Below are 17302 nucleotides of genomic sequence, written 5' to 3' on the forward strand. Positions count from 1 at the left end.
GCTGACAATGGGTCACTGAAACAGCGTACACTCCAGCTTCTTCATTAAGTATGATTAGGAATAACAGGAGGTCTTTGCTGGGAGGGTCTATGAGGATTGGAGTAATCAGGAAAACGTTGAAGGCTTTGAGAGGCATGGACCTCAGTTAGTGTCAGCTTCTGTTATTATTTTTCCCTTTTCTTTCTTTGAGGCATAGAACATACCCAGAGCCCTGGACATGTTGGCAAGTACAGCATTACTGACCTATACCCCTAAACCAGTTATCAGTGTATTATGACTATGTAGTGTGCAGATAAGGAACTACTTAGGATCCCATGCTGTGTAAGTTCTCTCCATGACGTGAACCATCCCATTACACTTGGGCCTGTGTTTTATGCTGAGTCAATTAGGGAGGGACAGGGGACATAAGCTACAGAGGTAAATAAAATCTGAACTTTCCCATAGTGAATTCATACGTTTATCAGGATTAATGGTTTCTCCTGAGAAGCAGAAGCCATAGTACTCCTGACTCTGCAAACAGTCTAAAATTCCAGCGTTTCCAAGCAACAAAAGACCAAAGGTGTCAGGAAACCCTTAACAGAATCCTGCCAACCATCTCCTCGTGGGATCACAGGGCTCTGAACACTGTGTGCACTCTGGCGTTGGTGTCATACTGCACGACTCAGAGCAAAATGGGCTGTATTCACCTCAACTTCAGTAGACTTCACTGCCCAACCGCGCAATGCCTGACTCTGATTGGATGAGAACACTTCATAATATAATTTTCCTCTTTCCCATGCTCTGGGTCACGCTATTCTTAGTAGCAATGGCAGTAGTGCTTTTAAAAATGCGTTTTTGAGATTACAATTATATCATTTCCCCTCCCCTTTTCTCCTGTCAAACTCTCCCATGTATCCTGCCCACTTACTCTTTCAAATTCATGGCCTCTTTTTCCTTTCTTGTTGTTACACACTTATCGTTACATGCACGCCTGCGCACGCACGCACACACACATTACTCAATGGGCTGACTATTGTGCATTGGATAATTAATTTGTGTGCTCCTCTCTGGGGAGGGCTGTTTCTCCCATTCATCGTTGCTTAGTTGCCTGTAGTTAACATGTGGGGTGTGTGTGTGTGTGTGTGTGTGTGAGTGAGTGTGAGTGTGTGTGTGCATGTGTGTGTGTATGTGTGTGTGTCTGTGTGAGTGTGTGTGTGTGTGTGTGTATGTGTGTGAGTGTGTGTGTGTGTGTGAGTGTGTGGTGTGTGTGTGTGTGTGTGTGTGTGTGTGTGTGTGTGTGAGTGTGAGTGTGTGGGTGTGTGTGTGTGTGTGTGTGTGTGTGTGTGTGTGTGTGTGTGTGTGTGTGTGTGTGTGTGTGTGTGTGTGTGTGTGTGTGTGTGTGTGTGTGTGTGTGAGTGTGTGTGTGTGTGTGAGTGTGTGTGTGTGTGTGTGTGTGTGTGAGTGTGTGTGTGTGTATGTGTGTGTGTGTGTGTGTGTGTGTGTGTGTGTGTGTGTGTGTGTGTGTGTGTGTGTATTCACTCCTCATGAGCCTCATGAGCGTCCCCCCTTCCGTGTTAGCATGTCTTTGGTGTCACCCTTGTTCAGCTCATGGTTAGGCAGTGATGTTGTAGAGACTTCATGGATGAAGCTCCTGTTCTAGGAGACACAGCCTCACAGCAAATTCCCTGCTCCACAATGATTCCCAAGCCTTAGGTGCAGGAGCAGCTGTGTTGTGGGGCTCCACAACTCTGAGTCTCGATCTGACATGGTTTTCTAGAGAGGGCTCTGTTGCACAGACATTTCCCTGATGAGGGATGAGGAACACGATCACCCAGTGAGACCCCGGAAGAGGATGCCCAGCAGCACGTCACCCGTCACCTCCTGAGAGCCACCATCTGACTTAATAGCATGACCAGCATTGGGATATTGCTTCAGAGCTTTTTATTAAAGGGTTATTTATTTTTACGTTCATTGGTGTTCTGCCTGCGTGATTGTATGAGGGTGGCAGACAGTGGCGAGCCACCATGTGGCTGCTGGGAATTGAACTGAGGGCCTCTTTAAGAGCAGCGAGTGCTCTAAAACATTGAATCATCTCCCCAGCCTGCTTCATAGCTTTAAAGGTCCTGTTCATGCCTTTTATTTAGTGTTATCATAAATCCTGTGCAGAAGCCTTGTGTTATCATTTTTCATAACCTGTGTTATGAAAAGGGCCTCCGCGATAAGTACTTAATCATAATAAGGATCTCATATGGTTTCAGTAATAAAAATGGTGTTCAGCATACTCCATGGATGACCCCAATAGAATAATGGCACTTTCCATATTTAGAAGAAAAGAGCCCCCACGCATTGCTTGGGCAGAAAAGGACATTTTCTAATGGATACCCACATCTACAGAGTCAGTGCTTTTGGCAGAGAAGCCCCTTGGCAGCATGGACGCAGCTCTGTAACTTCCGTCCCCAGCTTTGGCCAGTATGTCTCTGCCCTTGGAGGGCGCTCCACTGCTGTGACGATCAGGTACAGCAGCACTTTGGGACCTTCCCACCACACCCTGTTCTGTGCCTACAGAAGTTGACGTGTACAGACATCTTGCTTCTTACGTGCCATTGGGTTCAATCAGTGAGAGCCCCTCACAACCCCCACCCTCACACCCCCACCCCCACCCCCGATCTCGGAGAGCGGGAGTGTGCGGGCTGTGGTTCAGTATCAACTGCTCCAGCTCACACTCACATCACCACACTTCGCTCCATCACTCCGTCGAGGGCCAGCGTTCTCACTGGTGAGCAGTGACTGTGATCTCCAAGACTAGCGATCGTTCTTCCCCTGTCCAGGAAACAGCGCACTGGCTCAGTTAACTCTGGGGCACAGACTGTCCCTGTTGTTTTTTATTCTGTCCACCCCTTTGTAAATAATCTATTTATTTCATTGTACTTTCATTTGCCCCATTGGACAATGCCGCCTGCTGCCTAACAGGACCTAGACTCATGGAAGCCACCAGAAACATAAATGACAATGCTTGCCACTGTGGTCATTCACCGTATAGACAGTGGTCACCCAGACACTGGGAATCTGAATTCAGAAAGTCTTATATGTAGTCCTGAGGTCACCGTCACTGCTAGTACATTTGGATCGGTCTGACTAGACTGTGGTTCCTGCTTTAGAAGAACTACATGGCCTAACGTATTCCCAACATGGCGTTTACTAGAAGTAATCGTTAAATGTTTTTATTCTCACCATCAGCTGACATCCATGTGACAGCCCTACTCTACCTCCCTGAGGGAGTCATTCATCTTTCAGCATTGATAATTCTTCAGAGTATATCCCTTTTAAAACTAAATAAGGTATAGTGACTCTGGGACTGGTCAGAGTGTCCCCGGGGCCATGAATAGCGATGCTGAACTTTTTAGTGGGACAACACTTACTTCTGGGCAGTCTGGTCTTCTGAACAGCTTGAAAATAAATGGCCTTTTCACTTTAAAATGGAAACATCCATTCTCTGTGACCACGCTAAGGTTCTTTCTTCCAATGAAAGGTTTGTTTTCAAATTCATGTTCCTAGGCTAACAAGACAGCTCAGGATGTTAAGGTGGCTGCCACCGCGCCCATAACCTGAGAAGAATCCCCATGGTGCACTTTATTCAGTCATTCACAGGCTGGAAGGAAAGGTTTGACTCCAGCAAATCGTTCTCTGACCTCCACATAGTCGCTGTGGCTTGTGGGTGTGGGAACGGCACACCAAAGAATGAAATGGAATTGTAAGAAAACCCTTTTAATTATACGGATAATAATAAATAATATAATTCTTACTTGGTTTGGTGGCTGTAATTCCAGTGTGCAGAAGGCAGAGACAGAACATTCTAAGTTTGAAGTCATTCACACTCATGCACACGCACACACACACACTCTGGCACACGCACACACATACTCATGCACGTGCACACACACACACGCACATGTGCACACACACTCACACACACACACAGCATGTGCTCTCTTATTTTAGAATCCTGTGCTTATGAATTAAAGTATAAATAACAAACCTTCACTGGTGCCTGGCTCTGAACCACGGAACAGGCTAAGCATGCCGCGTTGCCGTATTTAACCCTCCTTACGTACGCAGAATGCAGCACAGGAAACCAAGATGTGTGAGTGGCCCAGAAAGCTCAGGTGCAGGGCTCATGTGTTTTACAGCAACGCTAACTTTATCTAATTGTCATTTCCACGAGCAGGACTTTCTTAGAGATAGGTTCTTAAATTAATAAAGTAATCTCCTAATTTAAAATATATCAATAATAGACGTATGGGAACCCCCTTAAATATCAGGATGATTGTATATTAATAATCTCTCAAATATCATAGCTGCTTGAACTTGCTTGCATTTTGTGATTTATTAAACCTGGAGTATATAAATGGCTGCTGTAGTTAGAGACAAGGAAACTGACTCTGTCTGTGTCTTCTCTTTCCTGTGTCTCCTCGGCCCGAGCTGCTGGGTCTGTTTCCTTTGTCATTTCAGAGGCACTTGTTACACCTCTCTGGCAACTGACTTGATCTTAGCTTTTCTCTTTAATAATGACTTGGTCATTATTAAAAGAAAATCTTCTTTGTCTCCCCTGGTTCTTCCTTTACTCCTCTTGACTTCATATGAGTTGAACATATATCTTCTTAACATAGATTTCGTTAGCCAGGCATGGTGGTTAACTTCTCAAATCCCAGAGGCTGAGGTAAGAGGGTTGTGAACTCAGGGCCAGACTGAGATATATAACAAGGCCTGTCTAAAGCAAACAAAAACAAAAACTCCAACCAAACAAACCAGACCTGACGGTGAAGTGTTAGGATGTGAGTCCAGGCCTTCCTCCCAGGCCTGCTGTCTTATGCCTTTATAATTTTGATATCAATAGGAAACCCATGGAGGCAGGGTATAATGATTTATGCCTTTAATCCTACACTGGAGAGGCTGAGGCAGGGGGATCTATGTAAGTTTGAGGCCAGCCTTCTGGAAAATTCCAGAACAGTGCTACATAGTGGGACCTTGTCTAAAGAAGAAAGAGAGAGAAAATAACAAATAAATAAATAAATAAGACAGTACCAGAAAGAGCTCACCACTAATCATTAACTCTCAGAAACAATGTTTAATTTAAATTTTTGTTCAATTTTGAAGACTATTTGTAGGGCTAAATTTTTAAAAACTGATATGTGGCTATATGAAAGTAAAATCTGAACTTAATAACTAATAACATTATCTTCTGTTAGCAGCATGAAATAAAATCGTGTAACCCAAGGCTGATCCATTTGACCACGTCTTCTTTCTTCTTTCTCTCTATCCTGCATCCTGGGATGTTGGCATAAAGCCAAGGCGATTCCAGAAATCGGCAATTCCCTGCCAAGTGTGCAGCTGCGGTGTCTAACCCTTGCCTACTCGATTTGTACAAACCACTTCTTCCTTTCGAGGACAACATTTTCACAGGGCAGAAGCGTGTCCCGAGGCTGGGAATGAGCACCGTCACGTGCTCCTGCAGACGGAGGCCCAAGGCAGTGGCAGCATCCCGTGCACTCCACAGTGCACTCCGCAGCGGCCGGGCGGAAGGCAGGCTTCTCACGGTTTACCCCTCTGACACTCCACATCTTTAACATTTGCCTGTCAATGTTTCAAAAACCGTGCCTTCTTTCTCTGTCTTAAAATAAATAAGCGTTGGTTTTTCCATGAATAAAAAGAACCAAGTAGTCAGTCCCCAAGAAGGGTACCTGAACCGCCGACCGTGGGCGGGGAGAGGAGCCAGAATAAAAGAGCAGAGGACACTGGGAGAGTCGTTTGCTGCTCCCTGGCAGCTCCTGCTTGCCATCTCCTCCCTCTGCAGCGGCAGAGGGTGGCTGTACACAAACAGGTAAAATGGAGATATTTTTATCTTTCTACACCCTTCTGGAATACAGCTCTGATCACATTTGAATATAGTCATGGAGATGCGTTCCCTGCCCTTTTGTTCAGACTCTCTTTGATTGCCCTGCCTTTGTGGCTTGGTGCTGGCGCCAATCCTGGGGAAGCACAGGGGAAGCCTTGCACACACGGTGAGGCTGGCCTGGCGCCGGCCCATGGCCAGAGAGCGCTGATGGCCGGGTAGCCTGTGCTGCTGTTAAGAGGTGCAAGCTCACCTCTGAGGTGGATCTGTGCCTCCTTGAACACCTCGGGTCCAACCCGAGGAGGGGTCTGAGCGACTGTCTCTCCTGGCATCAGTTCTGGTGATAGTGTGACTACTTGCTTCTCTGCGTGAGCAAACAAGCAGGCTAGCAGGAGGAGCCAGGAGGAAAACGGAAGACTCATCCCAGGCTTGCCGCCATTGAGCAGGCCTGCATCCTCTCGGGGACTTGATTTGCATTGAAAACAGTTGGGGTGAACTGTAATCTTTGAACCTCCAGCTATGTCCCTCTAAGTCCTGTGTGGAAGAGTGGAGTATGCAGGAGAAGGTCTGACATTCAAGTTCTGGGAGGAAATGGCCTACGTTGTTTGGGGGTCTCTCGGGCTCCTCTGACCAGCCACCAAAGGGAGGGTTTTCACGGCTGAACCTGGGGTCTTTTACTAGGCTATGGCTGCTAGGTGATTATTTCGTCTCAGCAGTATAACTTCATTTAAATCATTTATGTACGCATACACATATACTTATATATGTAGTATACACATCTTTAAACATAAAATATTGTTTCCCTATGGTGTTTTCAATTATCCTCGGTGTTCTTTATCCCACCCCTTCCCTTTCAGGATTGACTTCTCCTCTTCCTTCCCACATACGGTCAGCCCAGCTCCCTTCAGTGTCTCCAGAGCCCCTCCCTGCCCTCCTTTTGTTACATTCCTGGTAACTTGAGGGTATAAACTCTCTTCTAGGAATTCGGAGTGAGGATTCGCAAGTAAGAGAGCACTTGCCCTGTTTGCGTTTGGGGTCTGGGCCACGCAATTCTTTATAACATACTCTGCGTCCATCCATTACCAACAAAACTCCTGCCTCCATTCTTTAAGTCAGAATCCCACTGTGTAATATCACATTATCCACTCCTCAGCGCAAAGGCATGGAGGTTGTGTCCACTCCCAGCTATTGTGGCTGGAGCAGCAGTGGGCAGAGTCGGGCCAGTGTCTGGAGAGTTGGATGTTGCCCTGTGGCACGTGCCAAGGAGTGTGGCTTAGCGGGCCTGTGTGGTGAGCCTTCTCCACCGTGACTTCCACAGTGCCTGCACTAGTTTGCACCCCACCAACAGGGAATGAGGGTCCCTCCCCATATTCTCACCACCAACTGGGAATGAGGGTCCCTTCCCCCATATTCTCACCACCAACAGGGAACAAGGATCCCCCTCCCCATATTCTCACCACCAACAGGAAATGAGGGTCCCCTTCCCATATTCTCACCACCAACAGAGAATGAGGGACCGTCCCCCATATTCTCATCAGCATCCTTGTCTATCATTTACTGGTCTTAGCCACTTGGAGTGGGTTGAAATGGAATTTCAGAGTAGTGTTAATTTGCATTTCCTTTAGTGCTAAGGGTGCAGAACACTTTAAAAGATATAATAAAAACCTTACATCTTTCCAGAGATTGAGGAGGACTAGAAACTAGAAAGACCTTCCATGGAGCAAGCATTGATGAATTAATATTGTGAAAACGACCACCATACACAGAGAAATATAGTAATTAATTCAATCCCTTATAAAAATCTCCATCTCCTTCTTCATAGAAATAGAAAACATCTTTCTAGTTTCTACTCTTCCTTCACCTCTTTAAAGGTGTAAAGTGTTCATTGGAGGGGTCTGTCACCTCCTTGGTTAGGTTTATCCCTGGATATGCTTTTGGACGTATTGTGAATGGGTTTGCATGGTCTCTTCTCGGTGTGTCTGTTATTGGTGTGAGTTTCCTGGGATGCTGACTTTTGTGAGATGATTTTGTGTCCTGCTCCTTTGCTGAGAATGCGGATCCTCTAGAACTTTCCTGGTAGAGTTTTTGGAATCTCCTATGTAAAACCTCGTGCCATCTGCAAATGGGGCCATGGGCTTCATCTTCTCACATCTCTATTCCTTTAATCTCCTCCTCTTGTCGCCTTTCTCCGGCTACAGCCTCAAGCCCCGTCCTGAAAGGAGCCGGGATAGTGGACAGTCCCAGCTCTGAGGGGGATGCTTTGAGTTTTCCTCCATTAAGGATGACGGTGGCTCTGGGTTTGTCATAGACCAAATTATACCACATACTTTATTATGTCAAAGTGCAATCCCCTAGCCCCACGCCGTCTAGGGCTTTTATCATGAAGGCGTGCTGGGTTTTATTACAGGACTTCTCTGCATCTGTGGAGGTGATCGTGTGACATTTGTCTTTAAACCCGTGTGTACGATTTGTTGACTTGCGTATGTACAGCCATCCTGCGTCTCTGGAATAAAGCCGACTTGGGAAGGGTCGATGTCTCTGTGACATTGCCTGTGGGGGTTTGCACGCATTCCCTTCAGCATTTTAAAATCTATGCTGGCCTCATGGAAAGAGTTTGGGAGCGCTTTTTTGTTTCTTTCCTTTTTTACTTTTAAAAATAATTTAAGAAGTATTCGTACAGCTCTTCTTTGAACACCTCTTAGAATTCTTCTGAGAATCCATTCAGGCCTGGGTTTGTGGGTTCGTTGTTGTTGTTTGTTTGTTTGTTTTTGTTTTGTCAGGAGGCTTTTTATTACTGTTCAAATGTGAGTCTGCTTAAGGGATTGATCTCTTCTTGGTTTAACTTTGGTAATTTGGATGAATCTGGGAATTTGTTCCTTTCATTTAGATTTTCTAGCATGATGGAGTACAGGTTTTCACAGTATTACTTTGTAACAGTCTGAATTTCTTTGATGCCTGTTAGAATGTTTCCCTATTCACTTCTGATTCTATTACTTTGGTTCCTGTCTCTCTCCCTCTCTTTCACCCTGAGGTTGTGTAGAATGTAGGTTCTTCTGTGTTCGGATGGAATATCCTGTAGATATGTTAGGTTCGTGTGATGCCTGATGTCATTTAATTCTGACGTCTTTTGATTGAGGGGTTGGGCCCAAAATATATTTTTTAAAATTCCTCTTAATTTAAAAACTGAAATTAAAGAAACAAATTATTTTTAATTTGCTCTTGGAAGGTGTGTGCTGATTGTTGTCTTTTTTTCCGCGTTCTTGGCCTTATTTCGTGGTTCAACATCATTTCTTTTCTTCCTCTGGCTTCTCGGTTATGTTAAGTTCTCTCTTCAGTCTGAAGTGTGGCTTCCAGTATTCTCTGCAGGGCTGGTTTCATGGGCATGAATTCTTTGAGGCTGTTTCTATCACAGAGGTTTTCCCCTTCATCTGGGGTGGGTAGCCTAGGTACATACAGGAGTCTCCTTAGCCTCTGTGGTCTTTTAGAACCTGGAGCACAGTGGCTTTTAACGTCCCATTGACAAAGAGCTGGGGTTACGATGGATTTTCCTTTATCTGTGGCTTGATGGTTCTCCTCTTACAGCTTTCAGCACCCCGCCTGCCTTTGCTCTGAGGTGAATATTTGGTGTTTTAACTATGACATGCCATGGGGATGTTCTCTCCTGGTCTTAGATATTTGTTTCTCTGTGTGCATTCTATATCTGTATGAGTATATCTTTTCTTTCCCCTGTCTATTAAAAATAGGTTCATTTCTCATACAATCTATTCCGATTAAAAGTACGTGTGCTTTTATTTTTTGCTTAATATTCTAAAGATTTATGTAGCTTATGCGAGTTACAGATGGTTGTCAGGTGTCTTATGGGTGCTGTGAACAGAACCCAGATCCTCTGCAAGAGTAACGATAGCTGAGCTATCTCTCCCATAGCTTTTCTTGATTTGGGGAAATATTTTTCTACCACATTATGAGTATCCTGTCCATATCTAGTCCACCTGGGATTCTCCTCATTCATCTATGCCTACAGTTCAAACTTCCCACGTTCCTTTCATGTGTTTATAATGCTTTCCTCACATTTTTCGCATGTAAGTTCTAATTCTGATTCTGCCTCTACCTCTGTCCTCCTACAGTAGTAACTTTTCCACCGCTGCATCCAGAAACCTGACAAGAGCATCTTGCCGTGCCTCATTCCCTAGCCCCACCAAGGAGCCGACTCTGATGCTCTCGCACTAAGGTCTCTTTATTGCAAACCGGAGCTTGGGCAGCACTGCTGTCTCCCAGCAGAGTGGGAGGGTGAATCCCTGAGCTCTCAGCAGGACAAGGTTTTATAGGAAACAACAAGCAAGCAAGGGGGTTCCTAGCCTGGTGCACATCTGATTGGGGGGCTATTATGGAATCCTGTTGCCCTTTAACATAATTGTCTGGTGCTGGAAGCCACACCACAGACTTTACTTCTGCTTTCCTCCTGATTGCTGCTCCTTAGGAAGTGGAGGGTCGGGATGGGCTTGTAACCTGGAAACTGGTGCCAGGCACAGGTTCACTGGGGAGTAACCTGGAAACTGGTGGTAAACGCTGGCTTGTTAGCTAACTGGAGTTCAACCTTAGGTCAGGTTCTCTAAGATGGAGTCTGAATCCAGGATGTGGCCTCTCACTTTGAAGGAAGAAAGGGTTATTTAGGATCATGGCTAAGGAGACACGCTCCATCATGGCTGGAGGGGTCTGACGGCAGGGCCAGCTTGTGCCTATGTGATGGAAAGGTGCTTGCTCACCCGTGGGCACACCAAGAAGCAGACAACAGGGGTGTGAGTGTTCACCTGCTCTCTTCTTTCCACCTTTTTATCCAGCCCAGAGCTCCAATACCTGCAGTACCCACACTCAAGAATGGGCTCTCTCCTCGGCTGGTCCTCTCTGAAGTACCCACACAGACAAGCCCCAACGTGTGCATCATTACTGCACCGTGTCAGTAACCCCAGGGCAATCAGAATTAAACAAACTGCTTGCCGCACTAGCATTAAGAGTTGGGTTCAATTCCCTGCAGCACCCTTCCTCCTCCCAGGAATAAACTGTTTATCAGCCGTGCTGCAGGACAGATGGTGTGGTTCGCATGTCCACCCAGGTGTGCAATCATTCTCTACCCTTAAAATGGGGGCAGAGGCTGCTTGATAAATGGAGTGTTTGAGGGCAAGGCATGGCCTGAAGAGCTGTGGGTTCCACAGTGTGGAGTAACTTAGAGCAGTCCGTGGCCTGATCTCATCACCAGACTTTCTAGGCAGGCACTTGTCTGCTGAGACAACCCCTCTCAGAATACTTTTAGTTCTGTTTTGTTTTTTGAGAAATGGTCTCACTTAGCCCAGGCTGATCTTGAACTCCTGATCCATCTGCTCCCAGCCCCAAGGCCTGGAGTTACAGGCACACACCACCATGACCTGTCTCCTTCTATTCCTCCCCGCCCCCCGATATTCTCCAGTGCGACAGCAGAGTTATTAAGGTCTGGCATCCCTAACAGGTCAGGCACAGCTAACTGTCCTAAGAAGGCCAACTACCGAGATAAATTAATAGGAGAGGGGTAGGGGGAGGACCCAGTCACATTGAGAAAGGGGACAAAGAGATCCACTGACTCCCACTCCAGTCCTGAATCCACCTTCAAGCTCCTGGTGTGATGTGCAGACTTAAATAAAGAGTCACACACAACCACTGTGTGCGGTCCTGTCCACCGAGTAGCCGCCGCCAGTCCATCATTGTATCAGCTCTGGTTTCTCCTGAAAGGCCCTTCCACAAGTTCAGCTCTCCCCCTGGGACACAAGTTTCCCCTCTGCCAGGCCCTGGACTTCAGCAGTTTTCTCCTCCCGTGTCTTGGGGTCTGTCATTTTGGCAATCTGATGGCCAAAGTGAGGGACACTGTCCTTCAGAACATCCTTGATCTGTCCTGCTGGTCGCAAGCTCCCTACTCTTGATTCTTGTTCAGTTTTCTATGTTCGATTCCGCATGTGCCTGAGACTGTCTGGTACAAGTTGCTGTTGTGTCTTTTAGGGGAAACAGAGCCCTTTTTGGCCCTTACATCCTTTATTCCGAGTCCCAGGGTGCAGGACGGCTAATAGTCGCCATGTCAGCAGCAAGAGGACAGAGACACAGTTCCACCTGCTCACCCTTTGCAGCCCAGGGATTCAGCCTAAGCAGGATTGGTAGCTTTGACAAGGAGAATATTAAGTCTAGCCATTGCGACCTGGTGTATGTTTAGGTGCAAGTGTTCAGTGAAAGAAACACTCAGAGAAAAGGGAGCTGCTTACAGATGTGCTTCCCATGGGAGAGCAGGGAAATAATTAATTGTCTTGATATTAACCTGATATAACAGTTTGGGAGCTCTCAAGTTACATCTCAGAAGGTTGCTAAGAAACCTTTCTCTTTTCTCCTTTGTTGAATGGGAGAAGTGAAGCGGCCCCAGAATGCCCTGGGTGTAACTAGAAGCCAGGGTTAGTGCACGCCCTTTCCCTGTCAGTGGGCTTCCTGGTCAGATTCCTGGGAAGCCCCAAGCTAATGAAGGAGTGGGAAGCGGAGGTTTACGTGGTTGGCGGCCACGCTGAGATTCCCCTCTGTTGGCAGAGGCTTCAGCTGGTTCCAGGGTGAGGGAGCTCTGCTCCTTCCCTGTGTCCTGCTTCAGCCAGTCTCCACTCTCCCAGCCAGTGGCTTACCAGGTTCACAGCCTCTCATGCTGATGAGGAATAAAGGCTTGAAGGGGAAGCATGAGGAAAATGAAGGAAAATTTATTAAGGAGACTGAGATTATTGGGCTTTTGTTTGTTTGTTTTTTAATCTTATTGTATTGTTTTTCATTTAATTATTAGCCCATAAATATCTGTTTGTTTTCTAATGAGAGACAGAAAGGGTGTGGATCTGGATGGGAGGGGAGATGGGGCGTCTGGGAGGAGCAGGGGGAGAGGAAACTGTTATCAGAATATATCGTATGAAAAAAGCCTATTTTCACTAAAGGGAGGGGGGAGAAAGTGAGATTAACTCCCAGATTGCCTTCTAAAGAGAGGAATGCACACACACTGCCACCTAGGTTAGTGGCATTTAGGGGACTTACGTCAGTAACTGAACAGAGACTGAGGCAATCTTTATTGAAATTGGCCATTCTTTTTTTTTTTTTTTTTTTTTTTTTTTGAGTTGATTTATTTAAGTGTCTGTGTATGGTGGTGGTGGTGGTGTGTGTGTGTGTGTGTGTGTGTGTGTGTGTGTGTGTGTGTGTATGGTGGTGTGTGTGTGTGTGTGTGTGTGTGCGTGTGTTTACACATGGGCTTATGCACCACACTATGCGTGTAGAGGTCAGAGGAAAGCTCGGGGAAGTTGGCTTCCTCCTTTTGTCATGTAACTCCTAGGATGGAACTCAGGTCATCTGTCAGGCTGGGAGGCAGGGCCCTTAGCTTGCTAAGCTGTCTCATCTGCCCACAATGTCGTTTGACCATACCATGGGCCAGCTTGTTGAGCAGACCAACTGGAGAGGCAGCCTTGTGTTGCTCGCCCAGTCAGGGTAACCTTGGTGCCCCTCTCTCTCTTCTCGTTCCCCCAGCCTCTCTCTCACTTTACTTATTTGGTAGGCTGCTGACTGAATCATCTCTCTCTTGCTCATGGGCTACACTATCTTATGATTCACCATGGGCCCACGCCGTCACTTGCTATGAGGAGCTCAGTCCTGTCTTACCTGCTGCACTGCGACTGGCTTATTTTTCTCACTGTGTCTTTTGGTTCTATCCACATTGTCAAAATGATAGCACAGCACCCTTTTATAGCTGAGTAACGGTGCACCATATAATACAGTGTTTGTGTATCTGCCACATTTTCTCTATTCATCCCTCCCTCGATGGATCCCTAGGTCTCCACCGATTTTGACTGACGCTGCAGTAAATGTGACAATGCACATGTCTCTCTGACAGACCGATTTCATGTCCTGTAGACAGGAGCACACTGCTGGGTCACATGGTAGTTCTGAAAAACTGCCATACTGGTTTCCACAGTGACTATACTAATCCATCTGCTGAGGGGAGTCAGCCCTGTCCCCCCTCGCTGTCTCCTTGTGCTTCTGGTTTTACACACACCTGCTAAGCTGCCGCTGAGATTTTCTCGGAGGGATCTCGATGGTGCTAACTCCGCCTGCTCGGGCTCGCCGCCCGTTTTTAATCTGTTCAGTTGAGGTCTGTGTGTATTCTAGATATTACCTCTTATCAGATGAATGTTTCCTCCCATCCTGTGGGTTGCCTCTTCGAGATGGTAGATTGTTTCTTTTGCTGTGCAAAAGCGTTCTAGTCTGATATTACTTCCTCCGCCAGTTTTTTTGTTTGTTTCTGGGATAAGAGTCTTACCCTACTTTCAGCAAATTTGAGATTGATTTTTCTCAATCTGACTAATCTACGGCAAATCTTTGTTTTCAGGGGTTCAGTCCTCCCCCAGTGTTCCCGGTGGGTCAGATTAATTAAAAAGCTGGGGCTTAGTGGTGTTGCCCTGAATTGACAGAAACCGTTGTAGCCTGGGAGCTCGCCTTGCCGTGCACCTGTAGCTTTGTCTGTATGAACTGAGAGCTGCAGAGAAACCGTGCCAGCCTAAGACACCAGAACACAGAGGAGGATGGATTGCAGCACACAATAGTCTATACGTTATAGGTCTGTATGTGTCACAACAAGCTGGCTTTCCTTAGTGATCCGGAAATGTTTCCTGACTAAAGTGTTAATAGAGGGAGAAGGAAGAGAGAGGACCATGTGTCAATCTGCCGCAAAACAAAAAGACAGGTAATAGAGCATGCTGGGACACCATGGAAATCGAAACTGCTTAGCTTACAAGTTCGACTCCCGGAAATTAATTATTGTTCATTTTTTTTTTGTATGACTCCTCCCAGCTTCTTTTCTGGAATATGTGCTTTTATATCCTTTTAATACTTTCTCAAGCATGCACCACATATGTTCTCCTAACTGTTCTCTGTACTATGTCATTAACAGCTTCTCATGATAGCAAGGACATTACTTTTCCCTGCTGCCCTGTGTTCCATTGTATGTAATAAACCTGCCCAACCTCCTCCTGGTTTTAGTGGTTTTTAAAAACAATATTGACTTATTTTTATGTTTATATGTGTTTGCCTGTGTGTGTGTGTGTGTGTGTGTGTGTGTGTGTGTGTGTGTGTGTGTGTGTGTGTGTGTGTGTGAACCATGTGCATTCTGGAACCCCTGAATTCAGAAATAAGTATCGGATTCCCTGGAACTGGAGTTACTGGAGTTGTGAGTTGCCGTATGAGTGCTGGGAATCAGACCCAGGTCCCCTGGAAAGCTCTCAGCTCTCCTAACCACCGAACATCTCTCCAGCCCCGTTTCAGTGTTTTGGTTGTATAAACAGAAGTGGAGCAGTGTGGATACAAAGAAAAAAGTGGCCTCATGTTCGCCTTTTCTCTCCAGGTTTTGGAGTCCTCTCTTGCATCAAACCTGTGTCGCCGTAATCCTCTGACCGTCATCTCGGGACCTGGGTCACCCTCATGGCACAATGGCCAACCCTCAGGAGCACCTGAGCTGCTCCTCTTTGCCACACTTGCCCTTGACTGAGAACAAAATCTCTGGTGGACGAAATGAGCTTGCGGCTATGGGGAACCACCCTTCCCCCAAGCTCCCTGAGGACTCGCAGGAGAGGGCGGTGGCTGTACAGTCAGAGCTGACGGAGATCACGGGCAGCCCGGTCTCCACGACAGTGCTGACCAGTGTAAGCGAGGATTCCAGGAGCCAGTTTGAGAACAGTGTCCTTCAGCTAAGGGAACAGGACGAGTCAGAGGTGACCGTGTCTCCAGGGAACAGCAACACCGTGGATGGAGAGAACACGAACGGACCGGAAGACATCAAGATCCAGTTCAGCAGGTCAGGCAGCGGCAGCGGCGGGTTTCTCGAAGGACTCTTTGGTTGCCTCAGGCCCGTGTGGAACATCATCGGGAAGGCGTACTCCACGGATTACAAACTGCAGCAGCAAGGTACGCTAGAGCACGTGTGTGCTGGGAGGGGGCTTCTTGAACCACACTCCCTCCACCCCATCAGTAGCTGGGTAATCTTTACGGAGTGGTAACTGGGTAATCTATGGAGTGGGCCCACAGTGAGGTCAGACGACCACCCCATTTCAGTTTCCTCTAGACTCCCAGTGGAGCGAGTTCATACTTAGGGGTTCCTTCTCATTTGGAGTCCAATACACTTTGTGGCCCAGCAGCCTAGAGGGCACACATAAGGTCATAAGGAGAAGCCTGAGAGTTCCCGTTTGTTTATCTCAGGCAAGATGTCTGTGATCACACATCTTTGAAGATGTCTAATATTTTAATATAATTGTATAGATACATGACTTATGAGTGATTGGCACCGTGGGCACGTTTAGATTTTCTTACTGATAATTTATAGGGTCAAAAAGTCTGATGGCCAAAGTCAGGCATAGTAATGTGGACTTACAGTTTCAACCATTCAGAGGCTGAGGCAGGAGGGTTGCTTGAACTAAGTTAGACCATTCCTAAACAACATAATGAAACTGTCATTTAAGAAACATTAAATATTAAAATACTAAAATTATTAAAATTAAAAAACACTTAATTTAATATTAAATTTTAAAGATTTAAATTTAATGTTCTCGATGTTATAGTTTGCTCTCTAAAAGAAAATGACTCAACCTTCCCACCAAAATTTAAACTCATCAGTCATTCTTACCTTAGGAATAATAGTCATTAATATTTTAGCACTGTGTCGGGCTGGATATGGTGATATGTGCTTAATCTTTGTATTAGGGAGGCTGATGGACGAGAATCATGAGTTCAAGTCTAGCCTGGTCTACATAGTTCAGTTCTAGAATAGTTTGGACTATATAATGAAACACTGTCTCAAAAACTATGAAAATAAATGTCTCTGCTCTACAGCTTGATGTCCACGGTGAGCACAAAGTCCATCCCGTTGAACCGAGTACTGGGCAGCTGGCTGACCCCACCCCTCCCGCAGCTGTACCTGCTACTGGGGAGGGTTTTTGTGTTTATTTTGTTGAATAGCATGCTGCTGACTCATGTCAGTAATCCAGCTACTTGAGAGGCAGGAAGATCACAATTCAGCCTTCCCAGGCTAAGATAATGATTTCAAGGTTAGCGGAAGCACCTGAATGAGACCCTGTTTGGGAAAATGTAAAGGTATGGGTTTCGAGCTTAATGTTAGAGCCTCCAACGGCACATCTGAAGCCTGGGGCGCCTCCAGCATTGGAAAGAGGAGCTTACTCCATATTGTGAAGGTGTTTCACTTCTGGTGTGCCTCTTCAGCATCCTTATGTTTTATGACGTGGGGCAGTGCTGGGTGGGGATTGAGTCCAGTGCCCTACGTATGTTAGACAAAGACTCTAGACACCGAGACAGGCCTGGACCCCTTCAGCAAGCATAATTTCTAATGGCAATACA

General features: G+C 46.3%; 1 protein-coding gene across 1 annotated transcript in view; it reads left to right on the forward strand.

Annotated features, from left to right (window-relative positions):
• Map3k13 (mitogen-activated protein kinase kinase kinase 13) overlaps nucleotides 1-17302 on the forward strand; it is a 110335-nt gene that overhangs the window by 57981 nt on the left and 35052 nt on the right. Inside the window, exon 2 of the mRNA XM_032900002.1 lies at nucleotides 15300-15859. Coding sequence (XP_032755893.1) covers nucleotides 15385-15859 — 475 coding nt within the window. The 5' untranslated portion in view covers nucleotides 15300-15384. The remainder of the gene's footprint in view (nucleotides 1-15299; nucleotides 15860-17302) is intronic.

The sequence above is a fragment of the Rattus rattus genome, chromosome 4 (assembly GCF_011064425.1).
Source record: "Rattus rattus isolate New Zealand chromosome 4, Rrattus_CSIRO_v1, whole genome shotgun sequence".
NCBI lineage: Eukaryota > Metazoa > Chordata > Mammalia > Rodentia > Muridae > Rattus > Rattus rattus.